This window comes from Polyodon spathula, chromosome 11, assembly GCF_017654505.1.
Source record: "Polyodon spathula isolate WHYD16114869_AA chromosome 11, ASM1765450v1, whole genome shotgun sequence".
Lineage (NCBI taxonomy): Eukaryota > Metazoa > Chordata > Actinopteri > Acipenseriformes > Polyodontidae > Polyodon > Polyodon spathula.
This window is the reverse complement of record NC_054544.1, coordinates 10,784,408-10,810,515: the sequence shown is the minus strand read 5'-3', so window position 1 is coordinate 10,810,515 and position 26,108 is coordinate 10,784,408. Positions and strand designations below refer to the sequence as shown.

The window sequence follows — 26,108 nt, the reverse complement described above, 5'->3', positions numbered from 1 at the left end:
GAACGTGGGGTATTTCTGTTAAGACACCTAATGTTGATGTGACACCTAATACCGTTTATTTAAAAAAAAAAATCTATCTTTCTCTTTCTCTCTCTTTCTCTCTCTCTCTCTCTCTCTCTCTCTCTCTCTCTGTGTATATATATATATATATATATATATATATATATATATATATATATATATATATATATATATATAATGCTTTAACTAGTGCTTTTCATTTACAAAGTAAATGTCATTCATCCGTAGGTTTGCCACGTCCAGGGAAAACCTAGGATTGTCACAGTTTTCTGCCTTAATTTTTGTGTCCCGGTCATAAACAGTGTAATTTAATAATTTGCAATTTTATTCACATTTGTGTACATAATATATATATATATATATAGTATATAGATGGACTTCAGTGAGTTACATAGGAAAATATTATATAGATATAATATATAATGGAAGATGGACTTCAGTGAGTTACAGGAAAATAATTCCATCTAGGGTTTCTGTGACATTTTATAAATTACTGACACAGACAACTGGACAATGTGATGTAACTGTCTACCTGAGATGGAGGACATTGTACTTCTAACACTGAAGAGGCCCATCTATTCATTTATTTATTTTATTTTTATTTTTATAATGCATGGATACCGATACCCTTGTGATGCTGTTAAAGTCGAGGTTCAGCAATACAGTTGGGTTTTTTAAACGTCGTGTTTCAGTGCTGTACAGACGTTCTATGTCGTTATCCGTTAGCGCTTCAGCTTTATTTGTATGATTGCCTTTAGTTTTAATTTCCCGTTCATCTCCCGTTTCTCTGAGATATGAATGTAGCAGCTTTACATATATTTTTTTAACGTATTCTCATTTTGTTGATCATTAATGAACATTTCTGTAAGCAGGTTTTGTCGAGTTCAAGTTAAGTTCAAGTATTTTTTCCTCTAGATGAATTATCATTTTTTGACGTCACTACTGTGGTATTATGTCTTTCTTTACGAATGGCTCAGGATGCATATATATATATATATATATATATATATATATATATATATATATATATATATATATATACTTGACTACCTCATTACTTAATTTGTTTCTTTCTATTGTCTGAGAGTAGTTTGTCTAATATGATCTATGTAAATTGAGCTTTAAGTGGATGCTCTATGTTGTCTTTACAAAGTATAGTCCTGATGCATTTCCTCGGGTAACTTGCCGTACACAACTTGTTTGTGTGTGTGTGTGTGTGTGTGTGTGTGTGTGTGTGTGTATATATATATATATATATATATATATATATATATATATATATATATATATATATATATATATGGCTCACATTAACAAATCATAGGCTTTTTCATGGGTACTGTTTTGTTTTTAAGGTTCTTGAAGGTTTGGTACCTCCTTATCTGAATGTTCTGGTGGAAAGGATTCACTGGCTATAGTCTACGCTCTCAGAATTCTGTTAGTTTGTGAGTCCCAATGGATCACACACATTTGGGAGAACTATGTTCCACCTATCAGCTCCCAAAAATGTGGACCTATTTTATAGTATGAAGATGGAATTTGACAATCTGCCCTTTTCTGGCTGTAAAGATCGTATATTTGGGAATTGCTTAGAGCCTCTTGCCATTGTTTTTCTTTTAGTTTTTATTTATGTTGTTCTTTTTTTGTAGAAACTAAGGCCCAGTTTTTCACTTTGAAAATCTGTTAACCCTAACCCTAGTACCTCACCATGATATACAAATTCCAAAGTAGATCAGTAGCTACAGTTCCTCACTCTACTGTACTGCACACTATCGGAGACTTCTTTGAAGCCTTCATGACACACTATTAACCAGACAGACATGCGTTCATAGCAGTAAAAAGTTATGATCTGTAAGTTCTATTAAAGAAAGTAAATCCCCCCCCCCAAACTGATAAAAGAAAATGCCTATAGAGTTCATATTTTCCACACTGGCTAAGTTAACAATCTTCTAGAACATATTCAGAGAACGACACCTTTAAACCCCAACTTCACAAAGCCTGATTCATATTACTTATTTCACAAAACCGGTTGTACTAGAACAAAAGCTGAAATATAAGACCCTAATCCCCTTCTGTATTGTAAAACCCACCATCCAGTTCTGTGTAAGCCCCATGTTTTCAGTGTTTTTTTTATTTTGTTTTGTTTTTTAAATTTAGTAGTTGACAATTATTTTTTGTATTTTCTCCCAATTTAAAATATCCAATTATTTTTAGGCTCAGCTCACCTTTACCACCCCCGTGCTGACTCGGGAGCGGCGAAGACGAACACACGCTGTCCTCCAAAGTGTGTGCCATCAGCCGACCGTTTCTTTTCACACTGCAGACTCACCATGCAGCCACCTCAGAGCTACAGCGTTGAAGGACAATGCAGCTCTGGGCAGCTTACAGGCAAGCCTGCAGGCACCCGGCCAGACTACAGGGGACACAGTGGCCGACCTTATTTGTAATATAAAATTGAATCTAATGTTGTCAATAAAGTCTGTCAGCCATTCCACAGTGCCATCGTAGGTTCAACGCAGGGGCAAGCAAAGCCTGAGTATAACTTCTATATTTTTAGTATCAACTGACAGACCATCTGTCAACATCTCACACATAACATAAATAATAATAGGGTTAGGGATTAGCAAGCTCAGTATTTGGAAGAAAAATGTTTTTTTCTATTGATAATGAAAGGAATCATGTTCAATGACTGGACTAACGCTGGGCTCAGTGAAACGTCTGTGTTTTGTACAATTCAACCTAACTCCCATACATACAGTGGCACTCCAAAAACACAGTGCTGCTTTAGTAAAATTGCAGATGTTTGTATAAATGTTTGATAAACCCATGACTTAAAACACTGTACATAGTAGCATGTCACCATAGATCAAAGACATGCAGCTGAATGCCCAATGCCTTTTGTAGATTGGGTGCATGAAGGCAATTGTAGCTTTATATAATTATAGTTAATGTTGTGTTGAAATCTGATCACATGCGTAAATATTTTCTAAATTAATATTTAGAATATTTTAAAGCCAATATTAAGTCTAATTCTGAAATAAAAATGAACAATGAATGTGACATGGCTACATGTAATAGACATACACTGCTTTGATTAAGATTATGACGGTGAATGTTATGGTAAATTCTGTTAGAAAACTCACTTTGAAGGAGCTCCACTGTAATTGCCTTTCATGGCTTCACTTTCATTCTGTAATGATAATGGAATACAGCATTGGTTTGCTTGTTTTCGTCCTGAATATTTTTTATTCCAGTACTATCAATCTCGAAAATTTTGAGTTTGTCTTTAGTAACTACACTTGCACAATTTATAAGGCAACATTTGTGTTGGGTTATTATACAACTTTTTTAGATTGTGGTATGTGGTAGTTAGACAACGTTAAAAAGTTGTACAAAACAGTTGGACGATAAGTCTTTAGCGATGCCATTTTGTCAATGAAGTTTACTACAAATAATAGCAATAATACATATAACGGTTGCATCTTTTTGGGTGACTGAATGCTCTTCCCATTTAGTATTTGTGGGTAGCTCTACTGATATGATCTACAGTTTATTTTCTCCTGTATTTAAAAAAAAAAAAAAAAAATTTTTGCTTAAATATAGCATCATGGTTAGTCGTGATTTGTATACATTCAGATTTTCAGACTTGCAAAAGCCAAATACATGGGGTGCGTACTTGTTTCTTTGTATTGTTTGTTTGGATAAACTAAACAATTCAAAAGCAAAAACAAATCCCATTATAAGCACATGGTCTTTTTTTTTGTTAAATACAGGCTTTGTTTTATCGATTTTATTTAAAGTTGAAATGTATACCGGATCCTGTTTTTTACAAACCCGATTGTGTCAATCTGGAAAAGGGTGCCGGATGTTGTTGGAGACACGTCACACTATCCACTGCGCCATTCAGCGTGATAGCTCTCCAACATTCAAGCTGATTTATACAGTATTTGTAAGATATTTACATTTCATTACTTATTTGTAACTGGTGTTTACAGTGATAAATGCATCTAAATCCCACGCTCATAAATTTACATTGCCTGTACCTGATTTATATAGTTATTGTTTTGTTGAATTTGGCAATATTGTGCAGTAAGGCTACACGGCGTACAGCAGGTGGAGCAAGATTGCAATTACAGTAGACAACTCTGGTTACGGAAAAAATCGCCTTGTGTAAATATGTATTATCTCCCTATTTGTTTAATCTAAGCTTGACTAAAATAATCAATCCATACTCCTGTGTTGTTTACATCTAGCTTTCAAGAATAGGCTTGTCTGTCTCCCCAGGTGGCTGCTGTGCGAATGAGCTGGGAGGAAATGATGTGGTAATGGTCTTTTAATTACACTCGCCAGACGCAGAGTTGCAGGGCCACTTCCTCCTACAGGGTTTATGCTTCTCGGCGTTGGCAGAACAAAAAGTTGACCTAGTTATATTTTTTCCTGTCTTCAAGAAGTTGTGCCACCGTGCTTATCTTTGGATCTTTGGAATATGAAGGTCGTGGAAGGTTCTAAAACCTGATGGAAGAACTTCTGTAACAGGCGATGTTGATATAATTTTGGGCGAAGGAGCTCTTCATTTCTGGTAGACCCACGGTATCCACTCCTCTGATGACAAGCTAAATAGTTTTACTGCTGGAAAGTACTATCTTGGATCTCTGTCGTAAGCACTTAATTAATATTCTCTGTTGAGGTAAGCTGGTTATTCTTTTACATGTTATATAGACGGGCCTTTGTTTTGATCATCCTAAACTTACTAGCTATATAAACGCTTTTTAAAAGGTAACGCTAAACAGAATTAAGTATATTCTCAGACTGGCTTGTCGTTTCTTTTATGGATTTGTAAACTTTTTGTGGCCTATAAATAACCAATCAATAGGCTGCTGTTTTGAATTGTGTGTCGGTTTGGGGCCGGTTTTGGAAATTATATTCGGTTGCAGTTTTGGTTTGTTCGAAGACCGTTTAAAAACAGAATCCCCAGGTTTATTTATAGACGCCCCAAAGTTATGAATGTGGAGGTTTCTTTTGATGACCCGTGGCAAATGTGCTTACAGCTGGTAAACATGTACAGTTCTACTCTAAGTGCAGTAGTTTTATCTCTTGGTAACAACTCTAATTGGAATTCATTCCGGTGCTGTTTACTAAAGGCTGGTGTTGGACGGTTTTGTTTTCATTTTCTTTGTGCGAAAAGCGAAGCGATACGGTGTCTGGCAATACTACTAAGTCGTGTTTTTGTACGTGCCACATTCTACCTTCCCTTGGTGCACCAGATGCAGCAAATTTACACTTAAAGTGGCTTTTGTAATGCAGACCTAGTTGAGAATGCGTCTCTCACTTTACTGTTGGTTCCAGTTATTCCATACTGGGAACTAAGAATTACAAAAGGCACAGACAAAACCTGCTAATGGAGTCCTTTGACGAACACAAGAGACAGCCCCCCCCCCCCAGTTTAGCTTAATTTAGGCGTCAGGTTACATTGCTAGATGAATACCATACGGTAAAAAAATTAAAATAAAACACATTTAGAGAAAGCATTACAAATACATTGCTTTATGATGTTTGAGTTTAAATATTAACACACCGCAGACGTTTTTCAAACATGTGGTTGCAATAAAGTACGCAAACCGTTTTTTGGAACTGGAAAATTAATTTAGGGTCATGCATACATTGACTTAATTTTAGAACTTTTAATTTGTGTAAATGATTTGGGGATCTTAAGCTATATATTTTCTGGAAATCGTTGTGTGGCAGAATTTGATTAGAGTTAGGAGGAACAGTTTTTGCTTGTCTGAATTTAGCCACAATAGCCTTCCAGTAGACCGTGGTCTGCATTCCACAATCAACTAACAATCTGGCACTGAGAGTTTAAGCAGGTTAATAAAGAAAGATCTCAATGGGATGAGTAGCCAGACTCACTGACTCCTTCATCCTAGGAGGGTGTCCCCTCCAGGGCATGCTAAAGGAAGCTGCCCCAACCTTTACTATGGGTATACTAAAGAAAACTCCAGGATGGCCTCATTTTTTTATGTAACTGTTGGATTGGTCAAGTAGAGGTGTAGTCTACAATTACTGTCCTTGTTTTTAAGGTATATTGCTTACATTTCAAATGCATCTATAACACAGCGATATGGGGTGTCTACAATAAGAAGTAAATCATGTCTGTAGATAACATTTTCTGATAACATTGTCAAGACACTGTGAAATGAATACAGTACATGCACTAGAACAGACTAGCTATTCTATTAGAAAGCTCAGTCTGGAATCCTTATGCCTCAACATACGTTTCTTTATTATATTTGGGAATTGTTTAAGGAGGCTCTGTCAACATGGGTTTTCGTTTCTAGTTTGAACATGAATGTGAGGTTCATCACTACAAAAAGAGACTGTATATTTAAGGCTTAAAGATTTCATGACAGGCAGGGTGTAAGTAGACCTAACCCATTCTGTAATCCTTTAACTTTAATAATGTTATCGCCACAAACAATAATGCAAGTTGCATTTTTTTGATTGACTCCAACAGCAGGAATTAAAATAGAGTAGACACTGGTTTGCTATATTAGGCAATTGGGGCTGAGGAATGCATTCCTGAATTATTCTACAGATCTATGAGTGATATCACTGTTTAAACTTAAATTCTGTGGTGTGAATGTAATGTCCTTGCCGTGTAACAGTAGCCCTGTAAATACTGGTAGGTAGGCTTTAATCCTTGTACAAGTACAACTATTTATTTTCTGTCTGAAGTAAGGAACGACTGCACGCTAAACAGTGTACATGTGCTTTAGTATGTTAATAACATGTCTTCCTCATGTTCTCAAAATTCTAAAGTTATATGTACACTGTTTGGACTAATTAACCATAAAACACCTATGGGGAATGTAGCGCACACTTTTGTGTAAATGGGTAGGCCCTCGCATGACTGATTAATTTGTTATGCAAGTTGCATCACTGGTGGCAAATCATTTTGGCCCTGTCCACACTATGCCTTTTAAAAAGGCCCCCCCAAGTGGCTCATCCAGTAAAGGCGCTCTGCGTGGAGTGCATGATTCCCCCTATAGCCTGGATGTTGCCTGGTTCAAGTCCAGGCTATTCCATTGCCGAATGTGGACAGGAGATCACGGGGGAGGCGCACAATTGGCCCAGAGCTGTGTTGTCCTCCAACGCTGTAGCTCAGAGGTGGCTGCATGGTCTACAGTGTGAAAAGAAGCGGTCGGCTGATGGCACACTCTTCGGAGGACAGTGTGTGTTCGTCTTCGCCGCACCTGAGTCAGCGCTAGAAAAATACAAAAAATAATTGGCGACTGCTAAAATTAAAAAAAAAAAGAAAAGTGCTAATTACAGTTTGCATCCACACTACTCAGCGTTTAATACCGTACTCAAAAACCAGACTCGAGACCACCTCAGGAGGTAGTCTCGAGTCCGGTTCTAATTAGATCGCATCAGGTAGTGCGGTTTGTCAGAAGTGTGGACACTGTAATACCAAACTACATTTTTTGTGTATCTTCCAATATCCCAAAATGCTTTGTGGTATGTTTGGTGAAATACTGCAGCCTGAAGGACTTGCTATCAGTGTACACACCACACTAGGTATTCATTTTTTTGCTTTAAAAAAAAAAAAAAAAACAGCTGTGTTAAATACACCTCTTTTTATTAACAAAAGCACAACATTAAAAAAAATTAAATGCCAGTTAAAAGTAGGATCGAGATGAACAATTCACGTAAATTTGTTCAGCTCTGTTTGAAATAAAATTAAGGGGCCCACATTTAGACGCAGGCAAGATATGAAGTTAAAAACAAAGTTTTTTTTTTTTTTTTTAGTTTGTGATGAAAACAGAATCAGCTCAATTTGATTAAAGTTATCATCTGATTAAAAATAAAACCTGAAAACCCAACTTGCGTGTGTTCGCATTTACTTTTTCCAAAATACTTGTTTTTACTTATTTTTAGCCTATAAATATCTCCTCTATTGATATGAAGCATAACACATTTTAAAATAAAATACAGTGCATGGTGTGATACTATCATATTAATTTCCACTGTTCATTGCGCTGCTAGGAACTGTAACCAAACTATTCTAATAGTGTGTGGCTCATTAAGTCAGACTAAACACGAAATGGTACTTCAGTGTGGATGTGTTGAGCTGGATTAATTAGAACGGTTTCGAGTACGGTTCTCGAGATCGATTACGTAGTGTGGACAAGGCCTTAGTCATGATGGGTAGTCAGTCTGTCCAGATCTGACTGGTAGAGTGCTTCTGATTGGGTTATGACTGGTGTTTTATCATTTTGTCCAACTACTGTAATCCAAAGTTTGTAACAAAGCCTCTGCATATTTTTGTAACCTGCAACCTGTAGCCCCAGGACCTTATTTTAAATGTGACGTTTATGTGAGTAATCTCCTGTTCATGCCTATTTTAAATAAATAATCATAAAAAACACACCAGTGTTGCTATACTGTACTATTTTTTTTACAGGTTGTGCAAATCAGTTTAGCATACTGTATATCATTCACTTTAAAACAATGCAGCTCCTGACCTCCTCCTCCCTGTAATATCCCCCCATCACTTAATTAGGTTTGTGTAATGTTAATCAGTCAGTGGTGTTGAAGTGTTAATGTGTTCCCATTTTAGCAAGCATCTTAGATTATATTTGCACTGCTCTGCAGAAACATTACTGTGATTTAAGTCTATTATAAATACGATTTAAGATTCAGTCACGCATATACAAGTTAGTTTGACATCATATGAAACAAGGTATGGGCATAAAGCAGAACTATTTTTTACTTGGATTATTCCATATATTTTAGCTCCATGGAGTTAGAATCAAAAGCCTTATTACAGTATTCACAAAAATAGTAGCCTACATTCTGCCAAGGGAGCATGTGATAAACCTGACCTTTTGTTCATCAGGATATTCTGATTTTGTGTTGTTTAAAAAAGACTTTCCCAGGTCTAACTAAAATCGGGCAGATATAGAAAAAAAAAACTTATAAAACACACACCACACAGGTCTCTTCACAATGGCAGCCGCTTGCCTTAACACAGACTGCAGACTGCCATGAAAAACATTTTTCTCCTTGATATACCTGCCTGCTAATCACAGGCAGGTGTCCCTCATTAAAGTTAGAGCCAGGTCTACCACCTCCTGGCTCACTCCTGTGGCATTCTGGGGAATGTAGTGTAACCATTACCTCGCCTCAGTCTAATCTGCCACAATACTGTACACCGTCACTACGTGTGCTGTGTAACTGCCTCTGAAACAAAACATTTCATGTTGCAGCAAAGCTGGAAACTATATTGATCATTTGAAAAAAGCAGTAACTCAGGCATGTCTCTGTCATGAATATAGGTTGTCAAAAAGCACTCTGTATTTTAGCTTGTTCAGCAGCCATGCGGCAAAGCAAAATTGATTAACAAAAAAAAAAAAAAAAAAAATGAGGATATGATTAACTTTTCATGTCGGATTGATTTGGAATAAAAACTCAGTTTGGCATTCTTGCTTGTGGGATTAAGGTTTGGTTTTTGTACTGTGTTTTAATTCTTTAGTGAAAGCAAAGGCAGACTATGGCATACATGAGAAGATACATGTAATTCTACTGTTATTAGCATTCATTTTGATTGTCCTTTCGCATAACAAACCCCTCTATAACGAACAGAAGGCTTGGATATTAGTTGTTTTCTTTCCAGTTAACTCTGATACCTATTTCAAAGACTCGTTCTGTGTGCAAATGTTGCAGGAGCATGATTCACAAGAATGTCGATCAGTGTATTTATGTATCACAGTGAATCAATTGTCTTAAGTCTTTGTCATTATCTACCAGCTCAGCCAGTGGAGGAAAAATATTAAGACTTTCACATAATGTCTGATTTGGAATTTTAAAAACCCACCTTATTTATTGCCTCAATTTGCCTTGATATTTGAGAAAAACAGCATTACATAATGATCAGCAGTACTTAGAGGGGGCTCCTGAGAGGCGCATTCAGTAAAGGCGCTCTGCGTGGAGTGGAGGATGTGCCCCATAGCCTGGACGTCGCCGGTTCGAGTCCAGGCTATTCCTTTGCCGACCATGGATGGGAGTTCCTAGGGGGGTGGCGCGCAATTGGCCGAGGCTGCTGCATGGTGAAGTCGCAGTGTGTAAAGAAGCGGTCGGCTGACAGCACGCGCTTCGGAGGACAGCTTGTTTGTCACCACCCCTCCCGGGTCAGCACAGGAGTGGTAGCGGTGAGCCGAGCTTAAATAATAATAATCCTAAATTGGGAGAAAGTAATAAATAAAATAATTGGCAACTACTAAATTAAAAATAAATAAATAAATACTTAAAGGGGTGGGAATTTATCAGCGATATCTCAAAGAAGCTGTTTAATTTAGCAGTGCGTTTAGTGGTCTTCTGTGTTTATGGGTTATTGCTGTGGATATTCAAAATCTGTCTTCTATTGAGGAGAATCACTAGAAAGAATAAGTGTGGAGATGACTGTGACTAATCTAGCTCTGTCTCATTTTAAAGGGAGGGATGTGGTGCAAAGTGATAATCTATCAGAACTGCTACTGTAAGGGTGAAGAATTAGAGTAAAAAAAGATATATTTTAAAATGGATGAGTCTTTTTGAATTGGTTTGTTATAATATTTTTCATAACGTAGAAATATCAATTTATTTGTTTTCGAATCCCCCAAAAAGGAATTCTGAAGTTGAAACTAAATATTTTGCATCTCTATATTTGCTTGCATCTCCGTCTTAGTGAAAGCTACTGTGTTTCTGTATGTCCTGGGGCAGAAAAAGAAGAAACAAATGAGTTTTATAAAAGCACAAAAAAAAGTGGTAAATATGAAGTTACCGATCACAGTATGGTGGATTAGGTTAGACATTTTTATTAGTGTAGTTGCCAAATACTGTTACTGATGGAATTTCAGTACATTTAATAGGACAGCTACCGTTGAATATCATTTGGAAGATGCAACCATGAATATTGTAGAAACTAGGCATAACATAGGTTAATAAACGTATTTGTCCTACTGTTCAACCTTCTTGGCTCTAAGAACTGGGACGTACACTGGTTAGGTGAATGCAGCGCTGGAAAGAAAAGCTGTTGCAAGGCTGGCCAGAGTTTATTTGAACACCTTTCACAACACTTAGATTTGGGGTTTGCACAGCTTGGGGAAATAAATTGCACATTCATCACAGCCACCAAAACATGTGACTTACTGTAGTTTCAGAACAAATATTTTTACTGTACTATGTAATCTGAAAACTGGACATTTTACATGTTTTTTTTAATTGAGCAGCTGTTCCTTCTTTTATACAGTAGGACCATAAAATGTATAATTTGGCCATGAAGTCCTAAGCATTCTAAAAAGCAAAAAAAAAAAAAAAAAAAAAATGTAAGAAACCCTCCTGTGACAGCAATCATTTCTCAGTGCACAGCAATTTGGCTGTCTGAAACAGCTGGCACTATAGGGCGGAACAATGGGGAAGCAGAGGGAGGGGTGTGCTTATTCAAAGCACCCTCCGGGAGGATCAGGTTACAGACTCTGTCATTAACAACAGACTGCGCCATGTACTGAGACTCTGGGCTTCAAGTCTGAGCAGGAGTCTGTGGCTCAGACGGGTAGGTGTTTCAATTACACAAAGGGGGGAAAAGTCATTGGGCAAGTCTTGGCAGCAGTTCCAGAAAGGGAGACGTCTCTTCAAGGATACATCGTTTCTGGGGCTGGCGTTTACCGTGTGCTGATATGTGAGCTCAGTCGAGAGTAAGTTCTGCTTTTAGTTTTCAGTGTGGATTAGTTGACCTGGCAATCCTGTCGTTATTGGCGAAGGAATAAGGATGGTAATAGTGTTTGCTCTGTCTGTTTGATTGTATTGTTCTGCTGTTTTTTTCTGGTTCTTTGCCAGTGTGTTATTCTTAGTAAAAACAATCTGTGAGCCTTTATTAATCAAAAGCCTTGTTCAGACTAATCATATAGGGAACCTCAGAGGTAGGTGGGCACTTGCTTCTTTGTAATTATATGCAGTATATATTCTTTAAAAAAAAAAAAATATATATATATATATATATATATATAATATATTTTTTTATATATATAGGTTAGAGATTTACTTTTGTGTTTGTCTGCTCAACAGTATTTTTATGTTGTTCCTGCTATTGATTCCCATGATTCATAGTGTGAGCTCAGTAAAAGGAATACTTAAATGACACTGTAGTCAGCTGTCTGAGCAGAAACACAGATCTGCAGTATTTCCTAGCTCCACACAATACCATTACCACTGTCTGCATCCGAGACAGTCTTAAATATCATTTGAGGTTTTTATCTGCTGTAGCTTTTTTTTTTTTTTTTTATCATTTAGCTTCAGAATGTTTAGAGATGTAATGGAAAAGAAAAATGTGTTGTAATAAAACGACACACTTCTAGATAATGTGCATATTTACTTAAATTTACTAAAAGTTTAAATGCTATGATAACATTTTATAGTATTTTCAAAAATGTATATTTATATGTATTTTTCAGGAATTGATTCCTGCACTGTACTTTGTCTGTACATACAGCATCACGGTTATTTTATTTTTTTTCTATTTCCAAAATAAGAGCAAGAGATAAAATCTGGATGAGACAGAAGAGGAATTTACTTTATGCTTAAAGCAGATGTGCAGGATGATTGAAGCAGTTGATCGTACACCCGCACCAGTGATATACATGATGTTAAAGCAATATAAACGTTTGCATGTCTAAGTAGACTCAGATGACTGCAATGCCTTTTGGGGCCCAGGTCCTAAAAAGTTAATTTAAATCTGTCTGTCTTGCTCTTGACTGACTCTGGTGTTCCAGATGTTGTTTTGCAAAAAGATATGCATGGAAAAAGGAATGCTTACTTAATGATAATATTATAGTCAGACTGGCTCGATCTGTGCAGCAGGAAAACAAGGAGATAAAGCCTCTGTCAATACGACACGCTGACTGGCAATGGAGCCAGTGAAACGGGCAACTGCAGATAGGCTCCACTCGCTGCCAACTGTGAAGGGCAGTTGCTGCAATGTTAGAACTATTGATTTAAAAACACGCAGTCTGGCATAAACTTTAGTTTTCTTCTGCTGAAATGTACTCATGTATTGTTTCGTTCCTCCTAGGGGAGCCTTTGATTTTTTTCCTCTAACAATGGGGATCTAACTGGGAGAGAGGGGTGGCAGGTGTAGCTGCAGACTCTCCCTTACAGCCAGGACAATCCTGACCTGCAAGGAGAGGAGGAGGGTGATCAAGACCTCCATCTGCATTATCAATATTTTTCCTCCTCCCTCTGGAATACACCCTTTAAACACCTGGTACTGTTCCTGACTGGGATTCCAGGCTTCTTCGCTAGTTCACTTCTCAGGCACGCTCTTGGTGCAAGGAAGGCAATATTTGAACTTGATAAAACTAGTAAGAGGCTGAGCACTTCAGTTTATTGGTAATGCACATTTGTTTACTGAAAGAACTGTACATGTTGCAGAAATTCTGATTTTAAACAATGGTTTTAAATAATGTGTTGTCATGACTGGGTTGCCTTGGGTCTGGTTGTGAATGCAGGCGCAGTCTGTTATCGGTGAGAGACCCATTTTGCAGGACAATGTTTGCTCTTTCCACTTTATGCAAACATTATGTTTAAGGTTGAAAAAAAATAATGTTTAAACTAGCTGTGCTGCAATTAACTGGGGGCGAGCCTAGGAGATGGGATGAGAAGGATTTCACTGCTCTGTGAAAAGGCAATATGAAAACCCAATTCCTGCTGGTGCTCTACACTTTGGTGCAGACTGTCAATTATTGTACAGCTCTGGAGTAATGCTTCTTTAAGTGGGAAGGTACGATGTTATTTTCTAAGCTTGTCCAATGTAATGTTTTGTTTTAATGAGCTCCCAGGTATAGAATTGTTAAGCTATGTGTATTAATTCAATAGGAAGAGGCACACTTGCAATCTCTAAAACCCAAATTCTAGAAAAAAAAACAAATTAAAAAAAAAACATATATAATAATTTCAGATGATGTGTGTGCAGGGACAGTATGACTCCCACATTCTATGTCTCGATGTGGCTGCACATTAGCGGTAGGTCTGTAATTATTATTATTTTTTAATCAAAAGGTTTTTGTATGTATGAAGGGCTTACATACTTTCTATTCCATTACAATTGGTTTTGCTATGGTGGAAGTACTACTGGTCACAGTTTATTGCTGGAGTGTAGAACTGCACCCCTATTTCTTTTCTTACTGATTTCTCTACATTTTTTACATATAGCAGTTAGTTTATGAAACAAACATGTGTGAAACAGGTGAGACGTCTGTTTGGAATGACAGGCAGCTTTGTTGTGTAAATAAAATTAGTACTGCAAATCATTATAGTGGCAGCAAATTTCTGTTATTTTCAACAGTTTTTGCCATGTTAAAAAAAAAAAAAAATGCCAGTAGTTTGTTTACTATACTATATTGCTGTGTCTTGATAATATTTTATGTTGTAGTGTTATGTAATTCTAAAGTAAACAGTGTTACCGGACTGTTAAATTATTTAATCAATACGCTTCGTTAGAGCAATGCTTCTGCGCATGCGCCAACGAACGGGCCAGAGCTCTGAAAATAGCATTTATCATAATAACTACGTATTGTCATAATTTGCTAATGTTGCCATTTTCTTCAAAAGGCAATCAAACGTGAAATCTACTTAAAAAGTTTTATGCATTTTTTTAACATGGCGAAAACCAGCAACATTTCGTACGCCTGCATTGACTCTCCATGTCTTGTTAAATGGCTTCAGTCACTTAAATGCCTGTTGTATTGAAATAAAATCAAAGCTCAGAAGACGCTAACACATGGGAGTATTTTAATGTGTGTATGGTGTCTTTGCTTTATATAATTTCTACCAAGAGCTTGGATACAGTTTCACCACCACCTGTGAAATTATGTTCCCGTTTCTTGGGCAAGGAATTGTAATATAATTGTTTCCCTTTTTTTCAGATAATGTATATCATTATGGATGTTATGAAACACATTGTTACTGTTATGAGTGAAAACAACCTCCATTGATGTTTCCCCACAAGAGAAGAGACCGGGAGCCACATCTGCAACCTACTGTAGAAAGAAGCAGATAAAATCCATTGAAACATCACAATATTCATAATTATTTAGCTGACTAACGCACCAGGTATGCAACGTACATAGTACGCTGGCATACGTTGGTTGTCAAAGTAATATATAGATGGCTAAGTACTAATTAAATAATTACACTAGGCATTTAAGATGTTGCAAGGTCATCAAACTTATCAGTTTCAGCATTGCCAAAGACAGCCCCCATAACCACGCAGATCATTCCACAAATGTTTCCAAAAGATTGATTGGTTCCAGTAGTTGGATGATGCAGATGGTCTACAATACGTGAAGGCTTACACTGCCCACTGATTAGTCTGTTGTATGCCTGATAATTGTGTCTGTATGTGTGCTTTACTTTTCTGCCCTGCTCTTTGAATGATGCCATTCTCTATTAGCTTCAGGTGGCTAGTTGGTTGTTAGATTGTGGCAGAGTACTTGTGTGTTGGTATTTCAAGACTTTGATCAGACCAGTGCTCTGGATTTTGTCCACCATAATTTACATCAGTGCCGGAATAGAGGCCTCAGAAAACAGAAATACCCACATAGAGAGAGCCTTAAAGGAAAGGGGTGGTTTGTGCTGCTTTTTTTTTTTAACTCATGAAAGCTTTCCATTATGCAGAAACTGCTGAGTACAGTTATGGTTTTTATGTGTTATGAAAAAACATCCTTTCCGTTTGCAATATAATTTCTTAAATATGCTGGTGTGTTTTGAATCACAAACAAAGCGATAAGGATGAACATTGACAACTTACAATTTATTCCATCCCTTTGTATCTAAAGCACGAGGAATCATAAGGCAGAAGTGTAGCGTATGCATTTCTGCCAGACTTTTTGTGTGGGTTTCACACTAAGTGTTTGCAGAATGGAAAACGTTGTGTGTTCTTGATAATAGACACCCGAGAGTGATGGCACGTGACACAGTGTTTTGTGTGTATGCATGATGAAGCCTTGATATCCTTAACAGCCGACGCACATCAGGGAATAGGAGCATAGGATATGGAAACTGGAAGGACCGACCAATATAGCCCTGTCAGGAAGTTGGGAAAGGAGTGTCATTTAAAATGGGATATTCACAAATAGTTTTGTTGTTTTGTTTGGTTTATTGCTGGAATCAAGTGTTGTCTGAAACTGATTAGGATGGTGTTTAAAAGTCTGATTTCATTAGACTAAACTGAAAATAACATAACCACCTGAGGGTTGTTGTGGACAGGGTTCCTGGATCAACTAGTGATGCTATTGGCCTTACCTGTAGAAACTGTTAATTAGTGTTATTCCCCCCCCCCCCCCCCCCCCCCCCCCCAAAAAAAATAAAACTGCCTCCTTTTGTCTGCTTCAGTACTACAATTGTTCAGTTCAATAGATTGAGGAGTTGCTGATATTAACAAATCGTTAAGTATTTTTTCAGATTTTAAACTACTGTACTGTTACAGTGAATGTCTGGTGGCAAATAACCACTTAAAATTCTTTTAAATGTTAATTCCATCTTTGTCCTTGTTAGTTCTCTAATTATTGAAAGTGTGATACAAAAGGTAGGGAATCTCAGATTGCTAGATGGGTTAAGACCATTGATCTGGCCAGAAAGGCATGACATCTTCATTCTACTGACAGCAAAGCTAATTGACACACGATGACCCTCGATCTCACTGCCTCTAATTGAATCTGGTGCCAGCAGGGGGTCTCTCGTAATTGTGATAGGATTTATTGTGGTCGTCTCAGATAAAACACTACAGCTTCAATATCTTTTATATCCTCTGTAACCCATGTTCTGAAGATAACAGAATGAGAACAAGCTATTATGTTGTGTATCTATCTCTTGCTTTTTTTCCTGTTCTTTTTAAAACATCCATGCGGTTGTAATACTCTTTATGCTGCATTTTCTCAAGCTACACATTAAGAGGTGGAAGTTTAAGATTATCGGGAAGATGGTTCTGTTTTTTTGAAACTGATCCACTAGGTATACCTGTGTTAGTCAGCAGTGTATTGATGTAGAGTGGTTGCATGTGATTGCATACCTTACATTTCTGAGTCTGTGCTCTCTTGAACATGGCCCAGGTGATAACCTCAACAGCAGGGCACCAGTAGCTGTATTGTAAGACTGTTATGAACAGTGATTATCAATGGTCTTGCAAAATCTTCACTTTATCTTGTAAATTATTCTAGGTAGCAACACCACAGCTTTTACTAACCCCTTTGTAAGGAAGGAGATGACAAATAAACATTATTTTACAATTAACAAATCCAGTCGGCATTGTTTGGCTACAACAAATGGTAAAGTTAATGATTATAGACAGTTATGTATAGTAATGATTTAGATATTGAATTTTGTTTTGAAAATAAACGTACATCACTGTACAGCCTATTGGCCAAATGACTAGGTGAGAAATGTAAATTTAGCTTTATGGATAACACTAAAACTCTTATTTAAATTTTTTAAATGACCGATGCTTTTGCATTGTTGCCCATATAGTACAATAGTTGTCTGAAAAGTTTGATTCTATGTGCTTAAATGTAACATTGCAGGATATAAAATGTTTACATGAAAGGTTTTGTGAAAGTAACTCGTCACTCTTTAAAAGTGCTGCCAAGTTGGAAACAGTTCCTGCTTTGTTCAAGGATTTATGCAGCTCTCCATTATTTTTAGCATCTGAAAGGAAATCACTGTTGAGCTTTTGTTTCAAACCATTGTGTATTTTTAAAGTTGTTTAACCAATGCTTCTCAAAGGTTGATGCTGAAAAATGTGAATATTACTCCTACTAAAAATTGCTTATTGGTAGAGCTATTATTATTATTATTATTATTATTATTATTATTATTATTATTAATAATAATAATTAGGATTATTAGTGTTATTATCCCTGCTGGGATATATTGTAGTGGTGGCGTCCGTATATATCACACTTTAGAGTTTTCATACATCTTGAAGCTCATACATTTGTGGTGAAATTTGGTTTGGGCCTTTTTTATGAGGACATACAGAGTGTCTTGTGGCTAGTTGTTAAACACTGGTAACATTTTCCTTATACGATATTCCATTAAACTGAATTAAAACTTTATTAATTTTTTATATTTAAAGAATTTTACAGTAATTTTGAAAACTGAACCATGACCTACAGTATGAGTCTTTTTGAGAGTGAGCCTGTATTAGTAGTGATGAGCGATTATCACTTTTACAAGTCGATTCAATGACTGATACGATATTTGAAAATAATCCTGATTTTACGGTTATCAATTATTCTAATAACATCATTGTTAGCGGGGAAAAAAGTCATTGATTAAAATGTTTTCTTTATTTCTAATTAAAAACTACAATAAAACTTCTAATGGGACTTTTAAACCTACAAAACATACAGTATGCATATATTGAAGTCACTACTAAAGCAGCATAACCAATATGTAAACAATACCACTACAGAAACCATTTAAGTAAAGAAAATCACACACAATCTGACAAAGCACTCCCTTGCTCTCAACTGCCTGAAATCTTCTCATAAGCTCTTTTGAATCCCTAACTCTCTAGGGTTGATAATGCTTCAGAACAAATAATAATAATAATAATAATAATAATAATAATAATACATGGCTGGAAGTTTAACTCATTAAATATAATGTAATACAAGAATGGCAACCTGAAACAAAATATTATAAAAATAACTGTCAGTAATTAATCATTCTAATTACTTATTATCTTTTCTTTCAGGTTGCCATTCTTTATGTTTCATATAATAATATTAAATGAACCGTGATACAAGAAATAGTAATTTGAAGCATTTGTTTTATTTAAATGTAATTTATTAACCTGTCTCACTGACTAAAGAAAAATGAGACGAGGCAACAGTATAGAGATGCATACAAGTGACAGTCCCAGTAAAACAATACAATAACTTTGGGGAGCTCACTTATAAATGCATATTTATATTTACATCCATGAACCTTCGCTTACTTATCTGACATGGATAGATCCTATATTTATATATTTTAATCTGTCGCTTTTCTCTTGCGGAACGAAATGTCATTAATAAGGTGATTGATAAACGTGTAAAGAATCTGTGAATAGTTTGTACATATGAACTTGCAGTATTTATACACTCCGCCACCTTCTTTCTCTGCCAAGTATTTAGAACGAAGAATTCTGATACTCTACGCTCCCTGTATGTTTTGGTTCGTGACGCCGTTTTGTATGCATTATGGGAGCTTTACAGGAGGGCGGGTCTTGAGGTTGCCTTGACTACAGATCCCAGAGTGACAGCAGCTTCAGTGGTTGCCTGAAGCAAACCGCTGGAACTGAGAGTGGCTGAGATGCGGAAGTAACTTTTATGATGAGTGACCATAAAAAAATATTTAAGTTTTTGTAGTATAATCATCGATCGAAATTGTGCAGTTTATTAATCGTTTTGAAGTTGGTTTTGGTGTTTACTAATCAGAAATTAACCGTATTTTTGATTAACCACTCATCACTATATATTTGATAAAATATGGTATAGCATTTTCTTTCATCTTAAGCCAGACATGCCTAAATGGGTTTTTGCCTGCTCATGTTTGTGGTCCTCTGATAACACTACAGACACCAAGACAATAGAGGGCCTGCCTCATGTACAACTCTTTAGCAGGAGCACAGCCATGGGAGCCTGGAATGCATACTGATAAAAGGGTGAAATCTGCCTTGGGATAGATTTGCAAATTAGCTTTTGATCGGTAAAATAAAACCGTGCCAATCGTTTTTCAAGAAAGAACTTTAGTCTGTAATCAGTAACTTTAAAAACCCTTTGTTTTAGCATTTGAGATGGACTTTTTAAAATGAAATCGAAGACTTGTGTGAGGCCAGCAGTGGAGTTGTTCATTACTAGGTTGTGGGGGCTGAAGTGCTTATTGGGGTGCAAGTCTCATGTGATATAAAATTTAAATGGAAAAGAGCTGCTTGTCTCGGCTCTCACAGACCAGATTCCTGGAACACTGCCACTTGTTTTTTTTCCTTTCTTTTTTCTTCCAGCTGTGGCAGTGGAGCACTGTTCATTTCTCTGGACAGTTTCAACTTCAATTAGTTGCTCAACAAAAAGTTCTCCCAATGTACTATACCTTTAAGGGAGGGGGGGTGGGGGCGGAGGGGTGCTCTTTTTATTTATTTTTTTATAAAGTCTTGGCTTTAGCAGAGTGCTTTAGGCTAATATGTGGAATAGTACTTTAAACAAAATGGCAACCAGAAAGAGCTGCCTGACACCCCCTTCAAAATGTTTTGGCTGCATTTCAGCACTCCTAAACAGAATGTTGGCTTGAGTTAGATAATATAATATGAGGAAACAGATCTGCTTGCTTGCAGATAGCTGCAGCGTTGTTCCAGTACTCTACATGTTCTGCAGAATATGAATTAATGCAAGCTTCCCCAGATTCGTTTCTGTGGTTTTTATTTATTGAAAGAATGAACATTCTCAGTATTCTAATATTCTCGTGTGTGTGTGCCTGTATACATCTATATCTCCCAATTTTAAAAAAAAGTATTCATTGAACTACTTGCTATACAGCACTAGAATTCATTTTTTTTAAATTATGTTCATAATGGTCACCTTTGTATATATTAAAAAAATAAATAAGTGATAAGGCTATTCTTTTCCTTTTACCCTTTTAACCATATTGAGTTCTCTCCATGCATTTGAACCTACATGTCGCTGGAGTACAGAATTAGAATTGTAGATAGGCTGTTGTAGCTAAATGTTTCAGTATTACCCCAATCAAGCCATGTCACGCCCCATGGCTTGTCATTACTTTAGAGTAATCTACCCTGTTTAAAGAAGCACCATGTGCAGCACCACAGTTAGTAAATACTGTTATAAGGGGTGCAAATCATGCACTGTTTTGAAAGTTTAGCCCTTATCAAGGACTCTTAAGTGACTGCATATATATATATATATATATATATATATATATATATATATATATATATATATATATATATATATATATTAAACATGTCTACTGGCACCAGAATTTAATATTGCTGGCTCTATATGAGGTACCCTGGTGCTAGAGTGATATAGCTCCAAATTTGCACACCTGGCTGTAATTAGTAATTGATCATCAATATTCAGCGTTAGCTATATATAAAACTTGATTGTCATGAAACGGTCCTAGACTGCTTTTGGTTTCAGAACAGATTTCATGCATACTTAACATTTTTAATCCCTCAAATATGTATTATTTTTTTTTTAAATAACTCCTGAGCTAAAGCTTTGTTATAATGGCCATAAATGCAAAGCCAGCTATACCTAATACCATTTTTTTTCTGCCCACATACTCAACCCAGATTATAACCTGTTCATTTGATTAAAAAATAATTAGATCATGATCAATCATTATTAGATTAATAATAATCTGACAGTAATATTTAAAGTGCAAATCTGTTGGCTGTGTGGACATTGAGCATTGGACTATTTGTCTAATTTAGTGCTACATTGATAAACATTTGCACTTGACCCAGCAGCCTTTTTTGCTTGATAACTATGGCCCTTTTTGCAAGAACGCCTGCCTTCGCAAATTGAAAATAAATGTTAAAGGCCTATATTGGTGTGGGTTTTGCCCTTCTGTCTCAATCTGTCCTCCCCCACTCTTTATATTTCCTTATTTCTGGCAGCCTTCTCCTCCTCCTGCTCTACTTCTCTTTATCATGCTGAGCCTCTCCTCCTCCTCCTGTGTCTGTCTGTTCCCCTTCCTGTCTGCCCTGGCTGTCTCTCACAGACACTGTACCAGCCAATAGGATAATGGGGTCTTCCTGCTGTTAACCACTCAGCTAGTTACTGGTTACCATGGCAACAGAAAAAAGGCCCCCCCCCCCCCCCCCCCCCTGGTACATTAAATGTGAATTTCAGACCTACAGCAGTATAATTTTTGTGTACTGTACAATGCCATGCACAGCACAAAGCAGGGCAAAAAGCAGCAGGGATAATGGTTAAGCTAAATGATCATTTAACTGTTGAAGGGTCTAAGAAACGTTGTCATAGTTTAAAAATAGTAACTTTAAATTGTTATCTTCTTTAAAGTAAAATTCAATATCCTAATAGTAATTTCTTCCACTCCACTCCCCTTTGTGTGGACAAGATGATGATAATAATAAACAAATGAAGTGGCTGAGTCCTGATACAAAGTCCAAAGTTAATGACAGTGAGGTAATTCCTGTGTTGCAAGGTTATACAAAAATCACTTGGTCGGCCTGAGACCCAGAAAATAACCTAATCCAGGTCATCCTGAAAAAGTGTGGGGAAGGCTAAAGTGATGGGAACATACCAGCCCTGAAAAAAATGGCACCCTAAATGTGGTCAGCCATACACTGACAATCCTGTAGGCTGTGGAAGGACTGTTTGAGTACAGCCGATTACTCCACCTATCACCACAAGCAATAAGTATTCCTCCATTTAAACGCTTATGAAATGGGACAGCTACAGTAACTAGGAAATGTCAGGAAAAGCTGTGTTAATTTATCCATTAAACGCTGTTCTGTTTTCTGTCTTGCAGTTCTATGATGGTAGATGGAGTCATGATTCTGTCTGTCTTGGTGATGTTGGTCTTGCCCTCTTCCAGTATGGAAGGTAAGGAAAAAGTATAGTTTATCCTAACTACCTGTGTTCTGTGGGAATTATATTGGCTGTGAAAAGTACCAAACAAGGACTGTTTTTTTTTTTTTGTTTGTTTTTTTTAAATGAAGGAGTAATTGAATATTAATGTGAGCTTTAGTCATTTGTGTATTTTTCTCATTCAGAACTCATCCCTTTGTCTGCATTTATCTCAAGGGGGGGGGGGGTTCTGTTGTATTTCAAATACTGCTTAACTGAGGGAGCCTTTCTGCAGCATGTACTGTTTATACCTCCGCTATTAAGACCCCTATCACACTGAACCAGTATATTTTTGTATTTATTCCTCTGCGTGTCACATCAGGGATAAATAGTGATGGGGTAAATCAGGGGATCCATAATGGTACTCTTAATTTCTGTTTTGCTCTTTTTTTTCACTAAAAAAATTATAATCCTTCCTGTCTTTTAAAATTTAAATCAAAACATCTTTCTTTTAAAGTTCAACTTAACTTGACCTCCAACAGAATATGTGCAGTGTCATCATTTTAATACAGCAATTCAACAATGTATTTAGAAAACAGGACTGGGCCTATTTCTAATGATCTAAACTGCCATCCCTAAAGCTTGCTTCCAGACTCTGAATTTGAAGACTGTGTGAAGGGCCCCCTCTATTAGAGCTGTGCTCTGTTAACATGATTTTACTGTGCTACTGGGTCTGTCGTTTTCTCACTTTGGTGTCCTTGCTGTATTTGTTTTAGGAGGAATCTGAGTGACTTGGAGTCCTCAGAGTTTGACTGTGTGCCATCTTCATAAGTGCATACTTTCTAGCTTTCTCACCGAATCTGTGGCAACTGTGGGAACCTGTGTAATCAGTCACTCTCCCCAGTGCTTACTTTGTGTCTTGCGGCCTCAGCGTTGCATCTTTATTTGTTTAGTTCTTTCACAGTGTAGCATCTTCCTTTTTAGCACCCGCATTCCTTTAAATACCAACTCTGGTTGGCAAGTTTTTGTTTGGCACTTAACCTTCCATTTTGATTCGGATCACATTTTATTCGTTTTTCTTCAGTGCCTTAGAGCTGTGGTTCATAACTGCAAATCCGGGTATTTTGTTTCTAACAAGAATTTGGATATTTCCCAGATCATCTCTTGTCCCCGTTGCCTAATTTGGATCATGGTCCAGTTTGGTGAGGGCTAATACAAGAATTGGGCCTCTGTCAAAAGTAGAGCCAGTAATTTTAAATCTGCACTGCTTTCTAGTCCAAACAATAGTTCGTACAGTACAGTTTTTTTAGAGACTTTGTGCATCATTGAACTGAAATACAGTTTAGCCAGATAAACAATGTTCTATTTAATTTTTTTTGAAGACCAGGAATGCTGGTCCGAGAATATGCCTTCCATTAATTTAATTTGTGTACGTCATTTAAAGAATAGTTTGAGGTTTCCTTAGAAACTTTTTTTGTTTTGTTTTTCCACAGAAGAAGAATTGAAGGTAAACACAAAAACCTATGAGTGTGTTTGTGAGGGAATGTCCTGTGGGAGCAGGGATCGCTGCTTTGGCCAGCAGTGTTTTTCCTCACTCAGTATAAATGATGGCACTTGGGTTTACCAGAAAGGCTGCTTTCAGGTTTATGAACAGGGAAAGATGACCTGCAAAACCCCTCACTCCACAGAACAGGCAGTGGAATGTTGTCAAGGGACTTTATGTAACCTGAACATCACAGCACAACTGCCCCTAAAAGGTAAGACACTTCTCCAAATGGAAATAACTTTATTTTTTATTGTTGATCGCTGTTATTGGTAGCGTGTGTGTTGTTTGTCCTGACTCGTCACACAATTATTTTTTTTTATCACAATAGTTTAAATAGATTGTAGCATGCCATTGTACTGCACAAGATATAAATCATGTTTAGATATGAATGTTATAACAAATTAAAATGAGAAAGAAATGTTTACTTTGATATTCATTTATTGGAATAATATGTACACTGCTTTTTCAAGACTGCACTGCAGCAACAGGTAAGCAGGTTAACAGGTTTTTGTTTCCACGGGATAAAGACCAAATGCTTGGCGCAATTGAATTGTGGCTGTCATTCAGAACAAAATAAACACATTGCACAACTTTGATTTAAATCACTGGTCATATCAATAACAGACTACTCATTTAGTGACATTGTGACAAAGAACAACTTGTGTGGTGGGGATAGGGATGGGAATATTCAAGACAAACACATTTTAATTTAGTGGCAGCTTCTCCTGATGTGAGGCCCAGATTTGGCTCATCCTCATCAACAGCTATTGCCCATCAGAGTCGTCACTTATAGCTACTACTACACAGACCCTTAACTTTTGTAAAGAGACATCTCACAAGATCAGAATAGTCACATCCAACTTTGAGCATTTACAAATGATGAAAGAAATGCTGGCCAGGCTTTTTATTTTTGTTTCGGGATATATCTTGATATTTGTTTTGAAAAGAACAATTTCCTTCACTTGAGGCAAGAGTGATTTTATTGTGAATTGGATTAGCGCTGTGACTAATTTCCTAGTTTCTCAGAGAGTTCATTCATGGACAGGGTGGAAAGCTCTGTAAAGATCCTTTCACCCTGGCACTCCTACCCGGGTCCTGACCCAGGTTCTGGCTACCCAGGTTACAGTCCTGCATAGTCTGAAATTGCGTACTTGGGTCGCACTCTGGTTGACCCGGGTCGCAGCGACCCACCTCAAGATGTGGGTCAACACACTTTGACCCGGGTTGAGCGAGACAAAATGCATGACGGCCCTTTGTAAGCCAATGAAAAAACAAACAGCCAAGCCTGCATGAAGGTTACACTTCCTGTTTAGATATATTTTTGTTGATTTGAGACGCCATGAGCCAGACTGCAGCAGGGATGTGGAAACATTTGCTCTAATCAACACTGAGGCCGATGGTTCAATCCAGAGAAGCTTGGATGGAAGCGTCCGTAACAAGCTGCTTCCAGGGCATTGATAAACGCATTGTTTACTTGCATCTGTCAACCAGGTCAACCCTGCTTTATCAGAAGCAGTGTGAAATCATGTAGCCGACCCACATAACACCGGGTCCTGACCCGGATAGGTTCCAACCCGAGTAAAGCATGCCAGTGTGAAAGGGGCTATAAGGAAAACAGCCAGAATAGCTTTTACTGGGAAGGAGTTGGCAGTTTTATTGTTGTGATTCATGGTGTGAACAAAAATTAAGTTCTTTGTCCAAATATACTGATACTAATGATAAATCCGTCCCGTCCCCCGTCCACCCCCACAGTAAGAAATGAAACTGCATAATACATTACAATCATCCAGTACAAACGCACAACCCTGGAATATTTTTACACATATATGGAATGTTGCTAGCCTTGTGGTTGCTGGTGGTGGTGTAGATACAACCAGGTTTTAATATTTAGTTACATCTGTACAGCAATC

At 37.1% G+C, this 26,108-nt stretch overlaps 1 protein-coding gene across 2 annotated transcripts in view; it reads left to right on the top strand.

Moving 5' to 3' along the window:
* The first annotated feature begins 4,201 nt into the window (after window positions 1-4,201).
* LOC121322884 (activin receptor type-1-like) overlaps window positions 4,202-26,108 on the top strand; it is a 39,508-nt gene continuing 17,601 nt past the window's right edge. The window contains exons 1-3 of one of the 2 annotated variants that reach the window (XM_041263390.1): window positions 4,202-4,708; window positions 22,615-22,688; window positions 24,146-24,409. In XM_041263390.1, coding sequence (XP_041119324.1) covers window positions 22,619-22,688; window positions 24,146-24,409 — 334 coding nt within the window. In that variant the 5' untranslated portion in view covers window positions 4,202-4,708; window positions 22,615-22,618. Of the gene's footprint in view, window positions 4,709-10,351; window positions 11,757-22,614; window positions 22,689-24,145; window positions 24,410-26,108 lie in introns of those variants that run through there. The other variant, XM_041263389.1, reaches the window with a different exon arrangement.